The sequence below is a fragment of the Nerophis ophidion genome, linkage group LG20, assembly GCF_033978795.1.
Source record: "Nerophis ophidion isolate RoL-2023_Sa linkage group LG20, RoL_Noph_v1.0, whole genome shotgun sequence".
Lineage (NCBI taxonomy): Eukaryota > Metazoa > Chordata > Actinopteri > Syngnathiformes > Syngnathidae > Nerophis > Nerophis ophidion.
This window is the reverse complement of record NC_084630.1, coordinates 33,206,597-33,222,279: the sequence shown is the minus strand read 5'-3', so window position 1 is coordinate 33,222,279 and position 15,683 is coordinate 33,206,597. Positions and strand designations below refer to the sequence as shown.

At 38.5% G+C, this 15,683-nt stretch overlaps 1 protein-coding gene across 1 annotated transcript in view; it reads left to right on the top strand.

The window, feature by feature from the left end:
* Nucleotides 1-15,683, top strand: part of spag5 (sperm associated antigen 5) — a 58,494-nt gene that overhangs the window by 32,000 nt on the left and 10,811 nt on the right. Inside the window, exons 12-16 of the mRNA XM_061881023.1 lie at nt 4,225-4,318; nt 4,395-4,542; nt 4,656-4,706; nt 7,882-8,056; nt 8,154-8,287. Of these exons, the coding sequence (XP_061737007.1) occupies nt 4,225-4,318; nt 4,395-4,542; nt 4,656-4,706; nt 7,882-8,056; nt 8,154-8,287 (602 nt within the window). The remainder of the gene's footprint in view (nt 1-4,224; nt 4,319-4,394; nt 4,543-4,655; nt 4,707-7,881; nt 8,057-8,153; nt 8,288-15,683) is intronic.

The window sequence follows — 15,683 nt, the reverse complement described above, 5'->3', positions numbered from 1 at the left end:
ATTTACGAAACACTCGGAGACCGTAACGCTTGCATCATATCAGCTGGCTTGGAACATAGCACGGGCTAAAAAGCCATACAACGAAGGGGACTTCATTAAAAAATGCCTCATTGACGCCTTTGAAATCTTGGCTCCTGGAGACGACAAACTAAAACGGAGCGTATCAGACGTTCAACTTTCCCGCCACAGTATTGAACGCAGAATATCGGATATTAATACAGCTGTTGAATCACAGTTGCACTCTGACCTTCAAGCATGTGAGTATTTTAGTGTGGCATTGGATGAGAGTTGTGACATACAAGACAAGCCTCAGTTGGCAATATTTGCACGGTCTGTGTCAAATGAATGTATGATCAAAGAAGAACTCCTTGATATTGTGACATTAAAAGACAGAACCCGTGGCATAGATGTGAAAGAAGCAATGATGGCTGCGTTTGCAAAAGCAAATCTGCCCATACCAAAACTAACTGCAATATCCACGGATGGAGCGCCAGCCATGATCGGATCCGTGAACGGGCTTGTGGGGCTGTGCAAAGCTGATCAGACATTTCCCGACTTTTGGAATTTCCACTGCCTCATCCACAGGGAGCAACTCGTGTCTAAATCATTGAATTTAAACAACGTCATGAAGCCAGTGATGGAAATGGTCAACTACATCCGCACACATGCGCTTAACCACAGGCAATTCAGGAATCTCATTACTGAGCTGGACCACGGGCTTCCAGGTGACCTGCCGCTGCACTGCACTGTGAGGTGGCTGTCAAAAAGCAAGGTATTCTCTCGCTTCTTTGAGCTTTTGGATGCTGTGAAACTGTTCATGGAAGAGAAGGACAAGGACTATCCTGTGCTCTCAGACCTCGAGTGGATTATGGATCTGGCATTTTCAGTCGACATGCTGTGTCACTTGGACAGACTGAACCTGACACTGCAGGGTAAGTTAAAAATGCTGCCTGACATGGTGCAAAGTGTGTTTGCGTTTGTCAAAAAACTAAAGCTGTTCGAGGCGCATATTTAAAAGGGAGATTTAACACATTTTCATACTCTGCTAAAAGCCAGTGGGCAAGTCACCAGCGCCGCCCCGAAAAAGAAAAGAGACAGATATGCAACACTGGTTGCAAACCTGCACGAAAGCTTTATGACCCGGTTCTGTGATCTGCAACTGAAAAGACCACAGATTACGTTCCTCGTCGACCCATTTAATGCGGAGACAGACTGTTTGAGAGCCCCGCTCGTCACAGATGAGGCTGCGGCTGAGTTGGAGATGATCGACCTTTGTGAGGAGGATCAATTGAAAGCTGTTTTAAGGGAAGGGACCGTTGAGTTCTGGAAAAGTGTACCAATTTCAAAAATACCCCAACATCAAACGAGCTGCGCTTAAGATACTGTCCATGTTTGGGTCAACGTACGTATGCGAGTTTGTGTTTTCTACCCTGAAACATGTGAAATCAAAGCATCGATCTGTTCTGACTGACACTCATTTGAAAGAATTGCTTAGAGTGGCAACAACAGAATACAAGCCAGATTTGAAGAGGATTGTTCAAGATAAGGATTGCCAGAAGTCTCACTAAGCAGCATAGTAAGAGAAAGATGTTATTGAAAATTATTCTATTATTGTTTGTGGACTTGCTTGAACTGAGAGTATGTGTGTGTGAGACACACAATGTTAACTGTTGAAAATTACTGATATTATCATGTTGGTGTGGTTATTTTCATTAGATCTGGCTGAGCAGAGGTCTGTGTATGCGTGCATACATGATTAAAATATGATGTTCATGTGTACCCATGTGTATGATGTGGCTCTTTGCAGTAACACCGAAAAAAAAGTGGCTCTTAGTCTCTGACTAGTTGGCCACCCCTGGTCTAGCTAGAAGGTCTTACTGACAACAACTCGTGATCTGATTGGCTATCGCAACTATCTATCAACTGTATGTGCCCGTTCACTGACAGTGCACGGACGCCCGCATTGATGATTCTGGAGGCCAGGGGCAGATTTCGTTCAGCATGGTAACATAAGCTGAATTCTGATTGGACAAAGACTCTAACCTAAAATCAACAGCACTGGAAGGAGCATAATATGACATGAAGAGAATATGAATATTTTTAGATATTTCGGGAAAGTAAATTAAAAATTACTTTTATCTTTTATTATGATCATGAATTCTGGTTATGTTAGGCCAGCAGAGAAGGCCTTGCTGGCCCTGATGACCCACCACTGTTAAAATCAGCAGGACTTTGGCACTGGTTTGGCTGTATTGTTTTATCTTTGGGCCGCTTGCAGTGGTGTCTTTTTGCTGGGGGAAGAAATCCAGTGGTTCTGGCTGCTTTTCTGTTACGTGTGTTGGCATCCATGATGATTGACAGTTTAGCCTGCTTGGACATTTGCTTGTGGAACTCAAATGAAGAATGGCTACGCGTCTCCACTGACATCCCTCACCTGAGCTGCCGAGTAACGCCGATGGTGCGGGGAATGCTGAGGCTACTTCTGTTTGTTTGGTTTTTAGCAAATCTCTTTGGCTGTAGGGTTGCCTTTGACAGGCTTTTTGCTTTTTTTAGGAAGTAGTGGCAGTAGGAACGGTGAACAACTTTTCTGCATTTCAGGGTAACTAGTGAAGTTTGATTTGTTGAAGCTGGCAATATTCTTCTTCCTTGCAGAGTTTTGCAGTGCATTTGGTGTGGGCGGTTTAAAGGATTTCTTCCTCTGAAGGAGTAAAGAAGTCCTACACGACCAAGCACAAGATAGTTTATACTGTGCGCTCAGGGGGAATTTTAAATGGGAGTGCCGGATTTGTTCACCCTAACCTTCCTACAACGAACTATGTAGCGCTGCAGCGATCGAATATTTTAGTAATCAAGTATTCTATCGAATGTCTATTTTGATTAATTGAGTAATCAAAAAAATGTTTTATTTTTGCTTTAAAAAAATAATATATATATATATATATAATTTTATGCTGTACAAATTTACTTTACAAAAGAGAAGAGTGGGATACTTCTCTTGTTGCCTTATTTGTATTTTGACTTTATTAAATGGATTTATACTATTATTTGGTGCAGCCTGGCCAGAGCAATATTTTTGCTTAATCAAGGTTTATTTACACATGTTAAAATGTGCCCTCAATTTTTGCGTTTGGCCTAATTTTTTATTTTTTTTTCTAAACGCCTGTTTTCATTATTGAAGGCTGACACGCACAGCTGAAATGCATCCGTGGTTGATTGTGCCAATTTGTAACCTGACTCTCGCCACAGCTCAACACAATGATCTGGGCTCTTAAGCATTTGCAAACTCCTTCCCGATAGCAAAAAATAAGGAACCAATCAGGATCGCCGGGCGGGATTTCATAGATGTGACGTAGCGCCGAAGGGTCTGTTTGATTCAAACAACAATGGCACAGAGCGAGGAGTCGTGTGCTGACATTGATTCTGCTATTGTAACTGAATCAAAGATCGAATATTAATTATTTAAAAGATGAACGGTGATGAAGGCATTTATTGGTGGCAAGAATGTTTTGGGTCTTCTTCAGACCGGGTTTGGATTTCTCAGCGCCGCTCTCATCAGCGTTGACCCCCTGCGACCTCGAAAGGGACAAGCGGTAGAAAATGGATGAATGAATGGATATTGAGACTGATTTGGTAGATTTAAAGATTCCTTTTTTATAAATGTCAACCTGTTGGTAGGTTGGTGTGAATTTGTAAATGGGTATTTGGTGGGTAGATTTTGAAAGGAATTCTACTGTAGTGTAGTTTGTATATTATATGATGATTTATATTTTAACTGTGGGTCCCTGTCCATAAACTGTGCTTCTAGGGTTTACCTTTTTGCAGAACGGACTCTGATAATAACAAAATCAATAATTACGTAATAGAAAACTAGGTATTTCTGTAAATAAATAAATAATTAATATTGTCTAATTGGATCATTAAAGAAAAAACTAAGTTATCGTAGCTATTTTCTTAATGTTATCGGATTATATCCGTGTGATGTTATAATTCCTAATATTATTGTACAGCCCTTCTCAAAATAATCCGGAAGTCACAAACCCGCAGCGCGCTCACTCATCTTTGCCTTGCACAATACTAGTAAAAATCTGACCTCCTGTAAACAATTTGCAATGTAAAGAAATTGCATTAACACAGAAGATTAGCAGTGAATGGACAAGCAAACAGTTTTTCTACAGTACTCATGTGATGCTGATAATTTTCCTAAATAAAAATGTTGTTCTACAGTTGGAGGATGAGCTGATTCAAACTCGATTAAATCTCCAAGCTGCCGAAGTACAGATTGATGATTTGAATCTGCAGGTTACAATCTTAACCTCAGGTAAAGTATACCGGAAGTATACAGTATAAGGTGATACTCCCTTTTTAATTTATTATTTTCCTTATTTTACCTCCAGAGATGGGCGTGCTGCGTCAGAAGCTAACAGAGCATGAGGAGGACAGCGCTCAGTTGGAAAGAAAGGTGACAGAGATGTCGGCAACCTTGTCCTCCACGTTGGCCGCGCACACCTTCCTGGAGCACACGCTTGCTGAAGAGACGTCCAAGTATGTCCTGCTAGGACCTGGCGATTGTCTCACAGCTGCAATGATAGACTCTTCAGTGTTGAATGTATAAAAGCAAACGCAGTTAGTCGTAACAAGTCTTGCTGTTGTTGCAGATTGTTGCAGGCACAAAGCGACGCAAGCCAGGCCCAGGACATGGCAGAGCAGTAAGTGACCTGACTTCAGGCTTGAATGACTTGCGATGAAATTTAGGGGGAGTGGGAAATCATTGTTACACAAAAAGAAAACATTACCATACAAAAACAAGTTACAATTAAAGCTGCAAGCAGTGATGGACAGGACCGACTTTTGCTGGTGTTTCCTGCCTTTACCCATTCAACATATCTTTACCTTCACGTTACCTACCTTCCCTGCATCCTGGGGTCACACTGCTGCTTCTTTCCGTTACCCATAATGTTTGAAAAAAGGTGACAGGTTTTTACAAAACTTTTGTTTTAAAGGGGTAATTGCCAACTTCCTGTTGATTTTTGCTGAAGGATGTCAATTATTAAAATGTAGGTCTAAGTGAGACCTACATAGGGGTTTTTGTTTCATGTCTCTCCGACATTCCTACCGGAAGTTACAAGCAGTTTTGTCTGTGTTTTCTTCCTAGATGCAGTTTTGTCTGTGTTTTATTCCTAAGGGGCGCTAGCGCGCATTGTAGAGTTTTGGGTTTGGTTTTTTTATAAGATTGCAATTTTCGCCAGTGTTGATGTGTGTGTCCAGTTTGGTGAGTTTTGAAGCACTTTAAGGGGGTCAAATTACAGCTCAAAGAGGCAAAAAATACATTTTTTAGGAAAATGTTGTTTTGAATGTTTTTTTGCCAACTTTCTGTTGATTTTTGCTGAAGAAACTGATTGTATGAAATCTAGGTATAAGTTAGACCTATATAGAGGTTTTTGTTTCATGTCTGTATGGCATTCCTAAAGGAAGTTACAAGCAGTTTTGTCAGTGTTTTTTCCTAGGGGGCGCTAGAGCGCAATTTAGATTTTTGGGGTTTGGTTATTTTATTCGATGGCAATGTTTGCCATACCGATGTGTGTGTAAAGTTTGGTGAGTTTTGAAGCATGTTAAGGGGGTCAAATTACAGCGCGAAGGTGCAGAATAATAATAAAGAATAATAATTAAACCTTACAGATACAATAGGGTCCTCTGCCCCAAAGGGACATTGCGGTCCCTAACAAGATGTGATGAGAAAGTTAGGGTAAGAGTATGAACATGAGTAAGAATTTGCAATCCTGATATGATCCGGATTTGCGACTATATCTTTAGAAACTGCTTTTACATATAATTTACGTATACATGCGATTTAAACCTGCATACAAGCATGGATTCGCCATTTTATTTACTGTATTTATTTTATACTTTTAAAAAAAATTATGTAACAATAGATGGCCTAATTCTTATTTTCAAATATAACCAAGTATGTTAGTATTCTAACATTATTGTTATAAGTGTTAAATTAATAAATAAATACATGTATTAATTCATTTTGGGGCTTGTAATATGATTCCGGCAAATTGAATTATATATACTGTAGGTTTGAATTAAGAAACTCTATCCTAAAGTTTTTTTATAGGTTTGAAAATGTATTTTGATTAAATGTTCATTCTTGTTTGCAATATTATTGCTGTGCTTAGACTCAAGTTGACATTGTTTTGCTTCAAATATTGTGGCTTTACGACATTAAGATATCCATCCATCCATTACCTACCGCTTGGCGGGGGGTGCTGGAGCCTATTTCAGCTGCATTCAGGCAGAAGGCGCTATACACCCTGGACAAGTCGCCACCTCATCGCAGGGCCAACACAGATAGACAGACAACATTCACACTCAAGGGACCATTCAGTTTTGCCAATCAACCTACATGTCTTTGGAGGTGGGAGGGGCCTATCCCCAGGTGCATGTCTTTGGAGGTGGGAGAAAGCCGGAGTACCCGGAGGGAACCCACGCAGTCACGGGGAGAACATGCAAACTCCACACAAAGATCCCGAGCCCGGGATTGAACTACTCAGGCTTTTCTATTGAGAGGCACATGCACTAACCCCTGGGCCACCGTGCTGAAATCAAGACATGCGTATTAAAACATTTTTTTGTTTTAAACTAAGCATTTTAAGCATAAAGATGGCTAAATAAACTAAACATATCTATTCTTCAGTAGTAATCTTTTTTTTTAGTACAGTAATTCGATTATCCTATATGTCCAGTCTATGTTGACAAATTGACAATAAAGATGACTTTGTAATGGCCTCAGAAGGAGATCAAACCGATCAGAGCGCACTTTTCAGTATCGTGGCCACTGATTGGTTGAGCCTCGGGCAGCATTACTATATTGGATTTAAAGAGTGTGAAATGTGACTTAAGAGGGTTATTTCATGTAGAGAGGGCTCTTATAATGCTGAAAAACGTAATAAAACACTAATAAACAGTTTTTGCTATGAAAATATTTGATTTATCATGAATGATTCTTACTTCACAGAAATTAATTAATTGCAATTGTGTCCGGAACTAATTAACAGCCATAAAAAAAGGTTTATACTGTATATCAGTGGTTCTCAAATGTGGGTACGCGCACCCCTGGGGGTTCTTAAAGGTATGCCAGGGGTACGTGAGATTTAATAAAAAAAAATCTAAAAATAGCAACAATTCAAAAATCCTTAATAAATATATTTATTGAATAATACTTCAACAAAATATGAATGTAAGTTCATAAACTGTGGAAAAAAATACAACAATGCAATATTCAGTGTTGACAGCTAGATTTTTTGTCGACATGTTCCATAAATATTGATGTAAATATTTATTTTTCTGTGAAGAAATGTTTAGAATTAAGTTGGTGAATACAGATGGATCTCTATTACAATCCCCAAAGAGGGCACTTTAAGTTGATGATTGCTTCTATGTGTAGAAAACTTTATTTATAATTGAATCACTTGTTTATTTTTCAACAAGTTTTTAATTATTTGTACACCTTTTTTCCAAATAGTTCAAGAAAGACCACTACAAATGAGCAATATTTTGAACTGTTATACAATTTAATAAATCATAAACTGATGACATAGTGCTGTATTTTACTTCTTTATCTTTTTTTCAACCAAAAATGCTTTGCTCTGATTAGGGGGTACTTGAATTAAAAAAAATTCACAGGGGGTACATCACTGAAAAAAGGTTGAGAACCACTGCTGTATGTCGTGTGCACAGAAAGTTGCACATAAGACATGGCACACAACACACAGCTGACGAAGCACTGCGTCTTATTGGCCCCATCTAATATATTCAATTGCCTTTTAAGCATATTTATTTTATTTACTTGTCTGAATTTTTGTCTTTTCTGACATACAGGTTGGTGTCATCTCTGCAGCAAGCAGAGCAGAGGGTTGAGGTTCTCAGTCAGACTCTGTGTGAGAGCGAGGAACAGTTCAGCAGGCTGCATGCGCTCACACAGGAGCAGAGCTTGCAGATCCAGCAGCTGCAGGATGTCTGCGCACAGCTCAGCGGCGTGAGGGAGATGAATGAGGTCAGCTGATAGAGTAGCTGAAAGCGTTCAATTGCAGTCCCATGCAAAGTTTGTGTATATGTTAATCAAGCGAATCGGTGCATTGTGTGGGTTCCAGTTCCTGCAGATGGAGAACGAGCTGGCCCGGGAGCAGATGGCGGAAAGTGAGAGCACGCTGAGCTCTAACCTGCAGGCTCTTCGGGAGAGGAACATCCAGTGTGAAGACATGAAAATGGAAATCTCCCAGCTACAGTAAGTCTTCCATCTGTACAACTCTCACATGTCAGTATCATACTCCCTTAAACAGCAGGCTTTGCTCAAATAGTACCGTTCCACGATTAATTACAAAGCGGTCCGGCTACTCGAATAAATGAATGAAAAACTCCACAAATAGACAAGAAAAAAAACTAAAAGATGACATGGCATTTGTAAAGCTAAAGTCCAAAGTAAAAGTGCCGGTATATCTTTATCATGTTATTGTAATACTGGCATATAATTATGCTGATTTCATTTTAATTATCTATAACTGCTGTTAAAGGGGAACATTATCACAATATCAAAAGGGTTAAAAACGATAAAAATCAGTTCCCAGTGGCTTGTTGTATTTTTTGGAATTTTTTTCAAAATTTTACCGGTCACGGAATATGATATAATATCCCTAAATAAAGCTTTAAAGTGCCTTATTTTCGCTATCTTCGAAACCACTATCCATTTCCCTGTGACGTCACATAGTGCTGCCAATGTAAACAAACAATGGGAATACCACAGCATGATATAGTGACATTAGCTCGGATTCAGACTCAGATTTCAGCGACTTAAGCGATTCAACAGATTACGCATGTATTTAAACAGATGGTTGGAGTATGAAAATATTGAAGAAGAAACTGAAGCTATTGAGCGAATAGCTATTGACGCTATTCATAGCCATAGCATGGCCGAATAGCTGCGTTAGCATCGCCGGTAAAATGTGCGGACCAAACGATCAGGACTTTCGCATTTTGTGATAATGGAGCAACTTAAATCCGTCGATTGGTAAGTGTTTTTTTCGCATTAAATGTGGGTGGAAGGAAACGTAATATAGTTGCAAATGCATCTGCAGGTTATCCATACATCTCTGTGCCATGTCTGCTTCAGTACCGCCGGTAAATAGCATGTTAGCTTCGATTAGCGTAGCATGTTAGCATCGATTAGCTGGCAGTCACGCCGCGACCAAATATGTCTGATTAGCACATAAGTCAACATCAACAAAACTCACCTTTGTGATTTCATTGACTTTATCATTGCAAATGCATCTGCGGGTTATCCATACATCTCTGTGCCATGTCTGTCATCGCCGGTGAATAGCATGTTAGCATCGATTAGCGTAGCATGTTAGCATCGATTAGCTGGCAATCACGCCGCAACCAAATATGACTGATTAGCACATAAGTCAACAGGAAAACTCACCTTTGTGATTTCGTATCGTTGCAAATGCATCTGCAGGTTATCCATACATCTCTGTGTCATGTCTGTCATCGCTGGTCAAATGTGAAGACACTACAGTACATTCAATGGGGGTCTGGTGGCAGACACTTTTGCATCTTCGGTGCAACTTGAATCCCTCCCTGTTAGTGTTGTTACACCCTCCGACAACACACAGACGAAGCATGATGTCTCCAAGGTTCCAAAAAATAGTCGAAAAAAGGGAAAATAACAGAGCTGAGACCCGTGTGTGTAATGTGTAGAAAATGAAAATGGCGGCTGTATTACCTCGGTGACGTCACATTCTGACGTCATCGCCACCAGAGCAATAAACAGAAAGGCGTTTAATTCGCCAAAATTCACCCACTTAGAGTTCGGAAATCGGTTAAAAAAATATATGGTCTTTTGTCTGCACCATCAAGGTATATATTGACGCTTACATAGGTCTGGTGATAATGTTCCCCTTTAACATAAGGGGGCTGTAATAAAGCATTATGTAATAACGGTGCAGTATGTGATAATTTTTCACCTCATCATGTAATAATGCCGCATTTAGTTGTCCATCCATCCATCCATTTTCTACCGCTTATTCCCTTTCGGGGTCGCGGGGGGCGCTAGCGCCTATCTCAGCTACAATCGGGCGGAAGGCGGGGTACACCCTGGACAAGTCGCCACCTCATCGCAGGGCCAACACAGACAGACAACACTCACACTCACACACATTTAGTTGTAAAATTTTTAAATGCATTTTCTCATACATTTTGACACATTTTGTGTAAACTTGTTCAATATTATAAAAGTTATTAATATCATACAAAAAGGGGGGCTGCACTTTTATTTAAAATAAAATGAAACAATTTGTTACAGTACGTAACAACCCGTCAAATTTGATTCGAAAAACTACAAGAGCAACAAGAGACATTTAATCTTTATTAGAATATATTTAAAGAATCCGGTAGGATTATTCATTGATCAAACATAAATCAAACTTACCTTTTAATGGATTGTAATGAAAAATGTGGTGGCAAGCTCGAGACAAAAACTACACAAATTAAGTATCAATGACATGAAAGTAGGAATGGGCGATATGGCCTCTTTTTAATATCTCGATATTTTTAGACCATATTTGCAATACACGATATATATCTCCATATTTTTCCTTAGCCTTGAATGAACACTTGATGCATATAATCACAGCAGTATGAGGATTCTATGTGTCTACATTAAAACATTCTTCTTCATACTGCATTAATATATGCTACTTTTAAACTTTCATGCAGAGAAGGAAATCACAACTAAGTCAATTGACCAAAACTGTTTTTATTAAAGTTATTAGCAGGTGACTTTTCAAATTAAGCTACAAATTAGCTGTAATGCTACTTTTGTTAGCAACGCTTGTGCCCCACACTTGACAAATTAAAGTTGTCTGTTCGACATCTTCCCGCTTGAAGCCGAACCACCGCCAGACGATGGACCCCCTGCTGTTTTTCTTGGGAATTAATTCTTCCTTCATTCGCACCTTCTTTCTCTCGTATTACCACTCGCACAGCTTCGCTAGCATCACAGCTAACGTTACCCAGTCTGCTACCTCCCTGCTCCGCGAGGGCCTATACGTATGTGACGTATGATGTGACATATGTGACGTATGTAAGCTTGTGCGCTTGCTGTCTGTGAGAAGAAGACACAAGAAGGATTTGGAAGAACCTGTATTGTAATGCCCGCAGCTAAAAGCAACTGCGTGAGAACGTATACTCGAATATTACGATATAGTCATTTTCTATATCGCACAGAGAAAAACCCGCCATATATCGAGTATATCGATATATCACCCAGCCCTACATGAAAGCAACTCATCCATCCATTCATTTTCTACCGATTGTCACTTTTGGGTTTGCAGTGGGTGCTGGAGCCTATCTCAGCCGCATTCGTGCGGAAGGCGGCGTACACCCTGGACAAGTCCCCAGAACCCATCCATCCATTTTCTACCGCTTATTCCCTTCGGGGTCGCGGGGGGCGCTGGAGCCTAACTCAGCTACAATCGGGCGGAAGGCGGGGTACACCCTGGACAAGTCGCTACATCGTCACAGGGCCAACACAGACAGACAGACAACATTCACACACACAAGGGCCAATTTTTAGTGTTGCCAATCGACCTATCCCCAGGTGCATGTCCATTGCACTAACATTTTGGAAGTCATAGACCCATGCAACATGGATTATATCAGGGGTCACCAACCTTTTTGAACCCAAGCGCTACTTCTTGTGTACTGATTAATGCGAAGGGCTACCAGTTTGATACACACTTAAATAAATTGCCAGAAATAGCCAATTTTCTCAATTTACCTTTAGTAAATAAATCTATATATATAAAAAAAATGGGTATTTCTGTTTGTCATTCCGTCGTACATTTTTTTTCCTTGTACGGAAGTTTTTTTGTAGAGAATAAATGATGAAAAAAAACACTTAATTGAACGGTTTAAAAGAGGAGAAAACAGGAAAAAAATTCAAATTAAATTTTGAAACATAGTTTATCTTCAATTTCGACTCTTTAAAATTCAAAATTCAACCGAAAAAAAGAAGAGAAAAACTAGCTAATTGGAATATTTTTGAAAAAAAAAAAAATAATAATTTATGGAACATCATTAGTAATTTTTCCTGATTAAGGCTAATTTTAGAATTTTGATGACATGTTTTAAATAGGTTAAAATCCAATCTGCACTTTGTTAGAATATATAACAAATTGGACCAAGCTATATTTCTAACAAAGACAAATCATTATTTCTTCTAGATTTTCCAGAACAAAAAATTTTAAAGAAATTCAAAAGACTTTGAAATAAGATTTAAATTTGATACCACAGATTTTCTAGATTTGCCAGAATAACTTTTTTAAATTTTAATAAGTTTGAAGAAATATTTCACAAATATTCTTCGTCGAAAAAACAGAAGCTAAAATGAAGAATTAAATTAAAATGAATTTATTATTCTTTACAATAAAAAAAATAAAATTGATTGAACATATATTTAAATTGTCAGGAAAGAAGTGGAAGGAATTTAAAAGGTATAAAGGTATATGTGTTTGAAAATCCTAAAATCATTTTTTAAGGTTTTATTTTTTCTCTAAAATTGTCTTTCTGAAAGTAATGAGAAGCCAAGTAAAAAAATAAATGAATTTATTTACACAAGTGAAGACCAAATCTTTAAAGGGGAACATTATCACAATTTCAAAAGGGTTAAAAACAAAAATCGGTTCCCAGTGGCTTGTTGTATTATTCAAAGTTTTTTTCAAAATTTTACCGGTCTCGGAATATCCCTAAATAAAGCTTTAAAGTGCCTTATTTTCGGTCTTTGCGAAGACACTGGCCATTTCCCTGTGACGTCACACAGTGCTGCCAATGTAAACAAACAATGGGAATACCACAGCAAGATATAGTGACATTAGCTCGGATTCAGACTCGGATTTCAGCGACTTAAACGATTCAACAGATTACGCATGTATTTAAACAGATGGTTGGAGTATGAAAATATTGAAGAAGAAACTGAAGCTATTGACACTATTCATAGCCATAGCATGGCCAAATAGCTGCGTCAGCATCGCCGGTAAAATGTGCGGACCAAACGATCAGGACTTTCGCATCTTTTGACACTGGAGCAACTTAAATCCGTCGATTGGTAAGTGTTTTTTTCGCATTAAATGTGGGTGGAAGGAAACGTAATATAATTGCAAATGCATCTGCAGGTTATCCATACATCTCTGTGCCATGTCTGCTTTAGCACCGCCGGTAAATAGCATGTTAGCATCGATTAGCGTAGCATGTTAGCATCAATTAGCTGGCAGTCAACATCAACAAAACTCACCTTTGTGATTTCGTTGACTATCATTGCAAATGCATCTGCAGGTTATCCATACATCTCTGTGCCATGTCTGCTTTAGCACCGCCGGTCAAATGTGGAGACACTCCGGTACATTCAATGGGGGTCTGGCGGCAGACACTTTAGCATCTTCTGGCCAGTGGTGCAACTTGAATCCCTCCCTGTTAGTGTTGTTACACCCTCCGACAACACACCGTCGAGGCATGATGTCTCCAAGGTTCCCAAAAAATAGTCAAAAAAACGGAAAATAACAGAGCTGAGACCCGGTGTTTGTAATGTGTTGAAAATGAAAATGGCGGGTGTATTACCTCGGCGACGTCACATTCTGACGTCATCGCTTCCAGAGCGATAAACAGAAAGGCGTTTAATTCGCCAAAATTCACCCATTTAGAGTTCGGAAATCGGTTAAAAAAATAAATGGTCTTTTTTCTGCACCATCAAGGTATATATTGACGCTTACATAGGTCTGCTGATAATGTTCCCCTTTAAAATACTTTCTTGGATTTTCAAATTCTATTTGAGTTGTGTCTCTCTTAGAATTAAAAATGTTCGAGCAAAGCGAGACAAGCTTGCTAGTAAATAAATAACATTTAAAAATATAGAGGCAGCTCACTGGTAAGTGCTGCTATTTGAGCTATTTTTAGAACAGGCCAGCGGGCTACTCATCTGGTCCTCACAGGCTACCAGGTGCCCACGGGCACCGTGTTGGTGACCCCTGGATTATATTATGCTAATACTATAGTATATATGCTACTGAGAATTAAAAATATTAATGTAAATTACAGATTGATTAATGTTTTTTTCCAAGTGGCAAATCCCGATTATTAAAATATTTGGAGCTAATGTTCATTTGCAGTAAAAGGCTTTAAGTAGTTAAAAAAAAAATTACGACACGTCGGACCAGTAGCGACATTGTTTTAAAATTATGGGACTTAAAAAAAAAAAAAAAAATAGCAACAGGGTGTCACAGTAGTTAGCGCTGTTAGAAGGTCCCAAGTTTGATTCCCGGGCTCAGGGTCTTTCTGTGTGGAGTATGCATGTTCTCCCTGTGACTGCGTGGGTTCCTTACGGCTTCCTCCGGCTTCTTCCCACCTCCAAGGACATGCACCTGTGGATAAGCTGATTGGCAACACTAAATTGGTTCTAGTGTGTGAATGTGAATGTTGTCTCTCTGTGTTGGCCCTGCGATAAGGTGGCGACTTTTTTAAGTCGTACGACATGCAACTTGCCGCGTTCCTTTGTTTAGTTCACGTTCCTTTGTTGCGGACGGAGGCTTGTCGAAATCCATTGCTCCAGCAGCGAAAACAAACAAAATGGGAATGGCAAGGACAAGAACTTAGATTTAACAGGTAAGCAGCTGTACAAGGTTTTAAGTAGTTAGAAAAATAATTCAGGACATATAATTGGATATAATTGGGCTCTAGCAAAAAGAGAACTTTTCTCCTACAGGACAAAAGGCCTGGCGCTTAAGCAGTGGTTATTTTGATCTAATTCACTAATTATTTATTATGTATTTATTAAAAATACTAAATACTGGTATCCTGTGTGGATATTTTATCTGCTGATGTAGTTGTGATGTAATTGTTAAAAAAATAAGCCGATACCGATTAAAGAAAAAAGGCCAATACAATATTCTTCAAAACGCCAAATAATGCAGCAGAAATACAAATGTGAAACCAACAAATCTTATTTGTTCTGTCATTTACCAATTTTTTTTTTTAATTTTGTTCTTTTTTTGTCTCTTGTTTGCAATCACATTCTTTATTACAATCAATTAAGTTGCATTTGATTTACGTTTGACAAAACATTGTACTATTTTTTTTCCAAATTCATTTTTAACGAAGATGAACTGTTTAGTGTTTCTCTTATAGTTTTTCTAATTAAGGCATCACATTCGATGGTTTATCATATAGTGCCGGTGTGTTGTGAATACTGCATACTATACTACAAATTAATATACTCTTATTAAATTACTACATATAAAATAAATGATGATAATGAACACTTTTTAAAATTTATAAACTGTTATTGCACATATAAGGGTCACCATTTTCTTTTAGCACCCGAAAAATGTTATATTCTTGCAAAGTGCTGCAGTCATTGTAATATTTTTGTTTAGTATGCAGTATAATTAATCAGTTTTAATCGTCTATGCTGCTTTAATATAAAATACATTAAGTATTTACTACATAGAATTTAACACATTTTAAAGTATTTTTACAAGTATTCTAAAATGAATATTTTAATAAAAAATATGTTTCTATATAACACAGTATTTTTAACAATTTATTTCTGTAAAAATTTAGAATTATTTTAT